The following is a 10098-nucleotide window of genomic DNA, read 5'->3' on the forward strand; positions in this document are numbered from 1 at the left end:
ACGAGAGGAGGAATCCGAGAGACACAGGCGAAGATCAAGAAACGAGAACACAGACAAGGCAAGACTAAGGTGAGGCTATGACAAACTAAACAGGCTCCGTAGTGTAGCTATCGCTAGGGGAGTGATAAACGCTAAACAATACTCGGCAGAGGGAAGGGATAAGAGTTAGTGTTAAATAGGGAGTGAGTAATATGAAACAGCTGTGTGCAATCAGTGCTGTGAGCAATTAGTGAAACAGCTGTGTGCAATTAGTGCTGTGTGCAATCAGTGCAATGAATGATGGGATATGTAGTCCGGGATGATATGCAACAGTGTGTAGTGCGAGAGTCAATGAAAATGGAAAGGGTGACCTCTGATGGCTAGCAGACAGAAGTTCATGGACCGGATTCGTGACAGTCTTCAGGAGACCTACCAATAATTCTCCCTCCCGCTCCTGACACTCCACTGAGCAGCCCCTTGCCAAAGAAAAACAAAGGTGAGCCTTCCCTGTCTGTGATACAGGAAAATATTATCACTGCCCTCACCTTGAAAATTAATCAAAGGGCAGACTCACTCGAGCAAATGATAATCACCAACTCCAACACAATTGAGGATCTCAAAACATCCTTAAATCACCTGTACGTTGAGATTCAGGATCTTAAAAATGATAAAACCAAGCCTGCTGAGAAATTTGAGTAGCAGCAAAAATCTCTTGTCAATCTGGAAGAACGAATCGCTGATGCTGAACGTTACAAAAGACGCTGGTGCCTACGTCTCTATGGCCTCTCTGAACAACCAAACAAAGATGTCAAAGCGAAAGTTGGTGAAATTTGCAACATAGTTACTCCTGAGTCTTGCCAGAAAGGATTTGATGTCATTGACATTGCTCAAAGGCTCGGCAAACTGCAGACAGGCACACTGTAAAAAACTACCGGTAACATTTACGGTAAAATACCGGCAGCTGTGGTTGCCAGAACTTTCCCTAAAATATATGGTATCAACATTTTAGGTTTTACAGACCTAACTTAAATTCACAGCAAAAAAAAAAATCAGATTTCATTAACTGATGTAATGTTAATATACCAACCCACTAAGTATTAATATGTGGTTTGTAGCAAAAAGAGCATAATACACTGACAAGTGACAACCACCAAAAACAGGTGGTGATGAAAAAGTCACATGATGAAAGCTCATCACAAACAGCTTTTCCACAAGCTCAGGAAGGAACTACTTATATACAGTATATAGTAGGTGCACAGTGTCATTCACACAAACACTAAACCCCATCATGGTGACACACGATACTTAAATAATGCAATAAACATTAATTTAACAACATTAGATGTAAGATAAACACCTAATGTACACAACTGATAAGAAAAAATCTAAAAAGAAACAAACCAGAGTCTTTAATAAGAATAACAATCTCCAGAATGTTTGTAATCATTTTGTAGGTATGATTTTTAAATTTGTTTCTAAATAGTATGCAGATATCTATTCTTTAGGAGAAGAACAGGACAATGTAATTCTTTTTAAAACAAAAAATCCAAAAACGCTGTCTTTAGAAAGTTGAATGTTCTCAAAACCTTTCTTTAGGTAAGGGATAATCAATGGCTTGCCGTGCATTAGAGGATTTTAAATGCACAACACGGAGGCAAAGAACCACCCAACGTGAAGCGGAGGGTGGTTGCCTCTGCGATTATCCCGCTTATTCCATGGTCATTTGCCAATTCAGTGGTTTGCACCACTAGCGTAGCCAGAAAAGAGACTCTGGGTGTGCATCAGAAAAACTGGGTGTGCCACATTTATTGACATTAATGTGCAAAAAAAAAAAAAAAACTAAACTCTGCATATCACGTTACAGAATAGACTGGGCTGATGGGTAAAAACTATACTCAGGCTTGCCAAATAACCATAAAACTATATAAAATATAATACACTCAAGATCGGCAACAATAATTTAATAGTGTCTGTAACCATACAGCCTATGAAAGAATGAAAATGCTTTCTTCTTTTTTACTTAGAGAGTGTGGGCTGTTTTTGGTACTTGAATTTGTGCTGAGATCGTGAATATGAGGCAGATGCTGAATGTACTGTGGAAGTGCGCTCTGACGATGACAGCGATGGTAAAATCATCTGCTCAAATTGAACCCTTTTAAATTTCAAATGGTAACGAAATAAGCTTTATTTTATTCTTCTTTAATTGTTCTTAAAATATCAAGAGAGTTTTTTTGCTATTGCAGCAGTTAGAGATCCATCCGTGCTGGATATATAGGTCCGGGTCGCTAAAGACCCGAATATGTAATAATGATTGGCGAAACATTCATGCATTTAAGGGTTAAAGAGCTCATCAGATGAAAATCTGACTTTTTCCATGTTTAAGTGCTATAATTGAGTGTCCGGTGCATCTACCAACTCAGAAAACATGAAAAAGAAGAACACAGTAAGTTTGGTTTTGTAAGCCTTTCTCTGCAAGCATGTGAAAAAATGAGCCGATCAGATTTCTCTCCCCTTTTGACGTAGGAAGGGGTTCTTATTATAATATTACCGCCCACGGCTGCTGACTGACACCGCCGTATTAGCAAAGACTCCTCCCTGAGTGAGCCCAAACCTGCGATGTTTATTTTCACTCTAGAGCATTTAATAGCAGCATTCAAGTTAGAAATGTCTTCTTATTGAAGCTATAGAAGTTATTCGGTCAAGAGCAGTGAGTGATTTTCTGTTTTTATTTTATTGTTTGGGTCATATAACTGCATAGACAGCAGTAGGTACTGCATATTACACTGCTATCACTTCATACACAGATCTAATATAAAAATGTGATTTCTTTCCCAGCTGTTTACCTTCACAGACATAACTGACTGTTTTTGTAGTGTGTTTTTAACATAACCTTGTGTGTATTTTACAGTTTAACACTCGGGTATTGTTAAGACTTTTTAGACAAGAAAATATTTTTTTGTACATTTTAAAAATCGCTACTTCATCGGAATGGTACGAAACTCGTTGACTTTAATGGCAGTCACTATGTGACCACAAAAAAATTGTTTATTTGATTCAAAAACGACAGCCATTGGAAATGAATGGGAAATATGCAAAAATATGAAAATACAGAGAATTTCTTGTGTGTACAATCTACAAATCATTCACAATGCAGAAAAAAAGTGCACAGCAATGAAGGGGTGACACTCTAAAATATGTGTGCAAAACAGACACTCGCACCCACCAGATGGAACTAATCTGCCTTAAATTAGGTTTTAAAGGCAATGTCTCTATTTTAACATGACATACTGTCATAATTGAAAAGTAATAGAAAAATATTAGAAAATAAATGTTTTTATTATTTTCAATGGGAAAATTTGATCATAATTATTGCATAAATATTAAATAGTACAATAAATTTCTCTCAAAATACAAAATAAAAAATATTATTGAACAAAAATACATTACATTGATTTCACTGAAAATAAAAAAATGAAAAAAGTTACATTTCAGGTGCCCGGTTACTTTTGACCGTGAACAACACAAGTGTGACTCCCAAATGAACAATACCAGAGGGTTAAGCACAATACGACATGAAAGAGAACTTAGTTTAGTACTCACATGCCGTGTGACAGCCACGTTCTGTGCACGTGCTTCGGATGTGTGCTCTCTATATCAGAAGTTTAAACTGATATGGCTTTAAAATGCATGATTTCAGCACGATAGACACGATAATCAAAACCAAACAGATGTTTTTTTAGCAAAGTATTTGATGTACGAGCTGTAAAGGCACAGCCCTATTCTGGAAAAGGGGGCGGGGAGCAGCATCTTATTTGCATTTAAAGATACATGCACGAAAACAGTGTGTTTCTGCTTCCTCTAAAAATAAGCACTTTCAAAATGATATAATAAATGATCTGTGGGGTATTTTGAGCTGAAACTTCACAGACACATTCTGGGGACATGTATTGCATATTAGGTATTAGGGCATAATAAGTAACCTTTAATACTGCCTCTCGAGTTTTAACCAAAGTATGTTGCAGACACTTCATGAAGACCCCAAAGAATCATACCAACTTGTGGAAAATTGGCATCCGATGTCCACTTTAACATTGGAGTGCTGTTAATTTCATTGTATAATCACTAGTGAGATTATGTGATATTTAAAATAACGAATTACTGTGTTTCACTCACCTGATCAATTAATCCATTTAACAATGAAAGATCTTCGTGTGGATATGAGGCAAAGATACCTGCTGTGGCATTTTCACCAATTACAATCCGTTTTCCTCCAGCAAAATTTGCGAAGGCACCTATGGATTTTATTTAGGTATTTTATGCACAAAACATTGAAATGAGTTGCTGCAAAGGACAGATTATTAATTATACTTCAACATCCAACAGCTTTTCAACTAGAGAAAGATTTTAGAATAAGAATTCATAGTAATTAGGTAGAAATTTAATGACTGTACAGTGTAATTGCTAAATAATAATACAATAAAATCCTATTGCAATCTAGAAAAACTAGGCTACTCTGTAACATTACTTTTTTGGAGTAACTTAATCAATCTAATGTTATATCTAATATCTATCTTAATCTAACAAAGATCAAAACAAACCAGACAAAAAATGTTTAGTTTGAGTTGTGCGTCTGTGTATATTGTGTGCATGCGTAATATCAAGCCTAAGGCCATGAAACCCTAAAACACATTTTTTTTATACGTGTTAACAGATATGTACAGGTTGCACTAAAACAATGTTTATTATTAAGGGGAAAGTTATGTTTGTTTGTTTTCCTGAGCCATTTTATTCTTCCAGTTTAAAAAGCAAAGCTGAACCCACGTCATGAAATGTGAGGTACACGCGTTAACTTGGAGTTGTGATTGACTGGAGCAGGGATGCCCAAACTCGGTCCTGGAGGGCCGGTATCCTGCAGAGTTTAGTTCCAACTTGCCTCAACACACCTGCCGGGAAGTTTCTAGTATGCCTAGTAAGAGCTTGATTAGCTGGTTCAGGTGTGTTTAATTGGGGTTGGATCTAAACTCTGCAGGACATCGGCCCTCCAGGACCGAGTTTGGACACCCCTGGACTGGAGTAATCATCGGCGTCATCAGTTTCTGAGCTTTTCACCACATTATTCATGAGAATGAGCTAATTCAATCCAATAACTGCGGGCCAGTGCTAAAACCGCTATAATTTAAAAAAAAAATTAAGTCTGTCTTAGGTGTAAAAGGAGCCAATAACAGGAAGCAAAAAAATAGATATGCAGTGAAAACTTACCATAGTACAGACAGAAGACAGCACAAGACCCCGCAAAGGCACCTAGAAACTGGGCTACCACATAGACAGGAAATTTCTTTAATGGGAGTTTCCCCAAGACAACCATAGCCAGAGAAACAGCTGGGTTCACATGTCCACCTGCAATGAGATGCAACAGTTGAGAGACTGCAAACTTTTGATGACAGCAAAGTCATCAAAATCTGCATTGGTTTTAGTGGTCCATTTTTGAATGATGATTTTGTATTGATTGAGGTTTGCATATAAGCATGCTGAGGTTTTTTTGTAGTACAGGAATTTGGAATCAAAAGAGCACACTGCATCATTCATCTCACACTCACAAGTTTTTATGTGCTTTCTCTAATTGTTATATACAGTATGTATACTTTCTCTTTCCCTCTCTTAATCCAGAGTGTTCTTCATAAACACTTGCTACAAAAACTAGTTGAGGTAGTCAATGGGAATTGGGTCTGACATAATCTGGTCCTCAGACACAAATGGCTTAGGAGTACCTCAGCTTAGACAATTCTGCAGGCCTGATTGCTCTTATGTCACTGAACCCACTGTACATGCCGCTTCAGAATGGAAAACACTGGCCTTTCCTGACCCACATAACTGTTTTCTCAAACATTTGGTAGCTGGTTAAATGTTGATCAAATAAAAAATTTGCTAATTTTTCTTGATTTCAGTTTTGACCCATGATAGTCATTAAGCAGGAAGCCAGTCTTGTTGTTTGGTTCTTTTGAAGAATCTAAAAAGCGTCATAACAATATTGCATATTAAAACGCAACTGATTGGTTAAGGTAAAATATTTTTTGCCAATTTTGTTAAAAACCAGAATTAATCTTGTTTATTCACAAGATATTATTATTATACGGTAGCCTTTGACATTAATAGTATGGGGGGGGGGATAAATGGCTACCGTCAACTGTTTGGTTACCAACATTATTCAAAATATCTTCTTTTGTGTTCAGCAGAATAAAGAAACTTATACAAGTTTTGAACAACATGAGGGTAAGTAAATGAAGAAAGAATTTTAATTTTGAGTAAACTAGCCCTTTAATAATGACAGGCCAGTGCCTACACCTGACTTCCACCTGGGACATATGCTCTAGAAAAGCTCATTAGTTCAATACTGTAGTCATCATCACAGCATGTAAGATTATCACAGTCATGTGGGCTGCTAGGCTAACCAACTTATTCATGCACAAATGCACACTTTTGACGACTTTTACTGCAGAACTCTGGCTATATTTAACGTCACATACATATATTTATATATGGCTCTGTCTCCCCTTGTGACACACTGAGAGGAAGGATGAGGAACAGATCTGACTCAAGACTCGTCACCTCTGATAGTTCAGTTGCATGCATCGCCAGAACAACACATGCACAATTGTGTACTTGAGGTCTAGACACCACTACTGAATGATAAACCACAGGGCCTCATGCCCCTCGACACATTTCCCCTGAACAACCCGAACTGCACCACCACTATCATTGTCCTTTTATTCATATTAGAATTTTTATTTTAAAATCATTATTTCTTCTGTTTAACAACTTCTTGATGTCATCTTTTTTTATGTGCAATTGTAATAAAAACAATCATTATCATTAAAAAAAATGCAAACATGAGTAAAAGTGCAATGAATAATTATTATTAAATAAAATATTAAAATGCTAATACAAATAAAAGCGCAATTTATTTGTATTATTATTATCATTATTCAATATTTATTTATTATTTTATATAATTACCGTTTTTTTTAGGAAGACCACACACTACCCCAGTGCTGGTAAATTATGCACTGAAGGCTTCACCCTCTGCTGATTTGTGACAGCACAGTGTGAACTGAAGTGTGTCCTCACAACTACGATGCTGGTACTGTGACCCTCATGAGAACTTAAGTTGGCTGGGCCAGGGGAAGGCATCCTGTAGATATTTTAGAGGTTCTCTCTGTAGGCACTCAGGGTAAGTTTGCACAACAATAAGTGTACTGAAAACAGAAAAGTTTTCCCTAATGCCGAGTTCACACTGCACGATTTTCAAAGTCGTCAGGTCACCGTGGTTTTCACACTGCACGACCCACATGCGTCAGACCGGAGTAAAATATATATATAGCCCACAAACTGTCTGTGAGCTGATTTCCAGCTACAAGGAGAAAAAGAAAAACCCGATTTCGGGCATTTGTCGGCGATTTCGCGAAACCTGTCGGCGAGTGAAAAATCGGGCTAAAATCGTGCAGTGTGAGCTCGGCATTAGAGGTTTTTTGAAAAGTTTCACATACAGATGACCACGATGTCAAAATGATCCCCATTCACACTGATCTGCAAAAATGACTAAAAACACTGAATTATGCATGCCAGGCCAGCTGGTGATGTCACATTGTAAAGAAACACTATTTGCCTGCACACATACGCATACCTATAGACTGATACGTAATATGTACGTGCACGTACATCACCTTTTTTGCAAATTTGCATTTTTGTGGTTTGCATAAAGACGACAACGGTATCGTCTTCAAAAACTTGCATTTTCAGGCTCACAAAATGCAGTTTTTGTGTAAATGAATGGCCAAAATGCATAAAAAGTTCTGTTTTTAGTTGAAAACAGTTTGTAAACAGCCCATCAGATTCAGGAGATATAGAGAGGTGGTATTAACATTAAGTGGCATTACATCTTATGCACAGAAGCCACTGGCACATGCCGCTACGTTTAGCAGCACGTCCGGTGGTACATCCAGTTATCAGTGGCATGTGCCAGTGGATTGTGTAACGTTATGTTGTGACTCCTCCGACCGGTAGTGACTGGCACATGTCTGTTGGAGCATAATGTAGATGGTGACATATGCACCTAACTGCAGAACAACGTTTAATTCATAGTATGTTGCTTTTTAAACATAGGCTAATATGTGTTAATTTGTACAACTATTAGGATTCTCCATACTATATCTGTTTTATATGTCTTGTGTCCACATATTTTATATGTCTTGTGTGTTATTGCAGGGGAAATTCAATGGTAAGCTTTTAAAGAAATTCCAGGAATCATCTGCATTATTATAATAAAAGTTTCACCTCACCATAATCCTTGAGGAATTGTCTTAATGAAGGCCAGACATACATGTCCAATCTGGTTTATCAAACCCAACACACGCCTCCACTTGACACCAAGCCTTATGCAAGATTTAAGAGCATGTAATTGACCGATTATTTCTTCCTCCCCCTGTCCATCACTATAGAATATTTTTGAATGTCAGAGAAACAGAGCACATAAAATACAATAAGCACAAGGCTTCCCCCTCTATTATGTCATTCATTAATCTTAACATTTGTAAGGAAGCATAAGTCTGTTAAGCACTGAAACAAATCCACCCTTCACTCTCTCTCTTTATGGTCAAAGGTCAAGATCATGGAATACTCTGTATGGGGTATATTTGATCCAGCTGTCTAAGGCTTATTACTGCATGAAAGGCTTTTTCTACCTCGCTTGCCATTTTACTCCTGTGACCAAATTTAGGTCTTAAGAGAATAAATGCACATAAACCGCAATAGAGGAATAAACTGGTCTAGTTTATGTAGTTTTGATTAGATCATGGATATTGTAATGTTGCATATGGCGAGTAGGTGGTTTGTGTGTAGACTGTAGACTGAACATTGCATGTTTTGTTGAGCATGATCAAAGATCACAAACAACTGTGAAAACATCCCTGATGGATAGCTAAATATGACCTTTGAAATGAGAAGATGCTTTGAACTCAGCTGTACCAGACTAATGCCTTTTCTTTATTAAATGCATTTTGGAATCATTTAAACGTTCACTTCAAATTTGTGTTTTACTTTTATAGCAGACTATAGGTAACTGACAGTCAGGTAAATTTTAAGGTTATGTAGCATATGTGCATGTTACATATACACAAGTGTTTTCTAGGCTTCTCTATTTGCCAGTGTGACCAGTTACCTGACACGCCTCCTGCCATGTACACAGCCAGCATTACCCCTAAAGTAAAGCCAAAATGAATGGTGAGATTTTCTCCTTGTTTTTCTCTGCTGAGAATGGTCTGGGCCACTGAACCACAGCCGAAGAGCTGCAAACAGGAAATGGGCAGATTTAGGAAGACAATTAGTAGAAATTAGTAGAAAGCTACCGCCATACAGATAAGAAAAGCACTCTTGTTGCGGAGCACTTATTCAAAACTAATTAGTAGGACAGTTTGTTCAAAAGCTCAGCCCATTATGGTCAGGGCGGCACCCCAAAGCAACAAAATCTGTCATGTTAAATCAGAATCTTATCATGCAATTACACCAGTAGAATACACTGTAGAAAAAGTCTAAGTGTAGTTCATGTTTTAATATCTAAATAAAATCAGTGAAGTCAAAGATTTACTCAAATCTTCAGGTACTCCTTTTTTTGTAGTAAAATGTACTGTGAGATAAGTTGTCAAACCTGACATTAAAGCAATTGTGAAACACAAAACAATTCACTAAACAGCAAAACATACAATACAAAGTACAATACAAACATTAAAATTAGTCAGTTAAAAAAATAATGTACAACATTTATCAATCATGTGACATCATCTGATGTTCATGAAAAATATATTTTTCCTGAGAACAGGACAATTGCTTTATTTTATAGTTAACCCTAGCCTAAATGTATCTAAGTATGTTTTTATTTTGTTCGCTTGTTTACACAAGAGCTATAGCAAAAATATAATTATTGGAACAGTATTTTGGAGGACATAATTAGCAAAAAAAAATTTACATATATAATTTATTTGAATTTTAGAAGGTTTTGAAACAGGTACTTAGAACTAACATTTTAAAAAAAACCTGCCAGAGAAATTGAGCGTTTGCCTAATTGGA

General features: G+C 36.9%; 1 protein-coding gene across 2 annotated transcripts in view; it reads right to left on the reverse strand.

Annotated features, from left to right (window-relative positions):
* The window catches only part of LOC107595086 (aquaporin-9-like), a 17900-nt gene that overhangs the window by 7244 nt on the left and 558 nt on the right, over positions 1-10098 (reverse strand). Inside the window, exons 2-4 of one of the 2 annotated variants that reach the window (XM_016285397.1) lie at positions 9194-9320; positions 5239-5376; positions 4153-4271 (exon numbers count right to left, since the gene is read on the reverse strand). In XM_016285397.1, coding sequence (XP_016140883.1) covers positions 4153-4271; positions 5239-5376; positions 9194-9320 — 384 coding nt within the window. The remainder of the gene's footprint in view (positions 1-4152; positions 4272-5238; positions 5377-9193; positions 9321-10098) is intronic. The other variant, XM_016285398.1, reaches the window with a different exon arrangement.

The sequence above is a fragment of the Sinocyclocheilus grahami genome, unplaced genomic scaffold, assembly GCF_001515645.1.
Source record: "Sinocyclocheilus grahami isolate Dianchi unplaced genomic scaffold, SAMN03320097.WGS_v1.1 scaffold196.1, whole genome shotgun sequence".
In the NCBI taxonomy this organism is placed as follows: domain Eukaryota; kingdom Metazoa; phylum Chordata; class Actinopteri; order Cypriniformes; family Cyprinidae; genus Sinocyclocheilus; species Sinocyclocheilus grahami.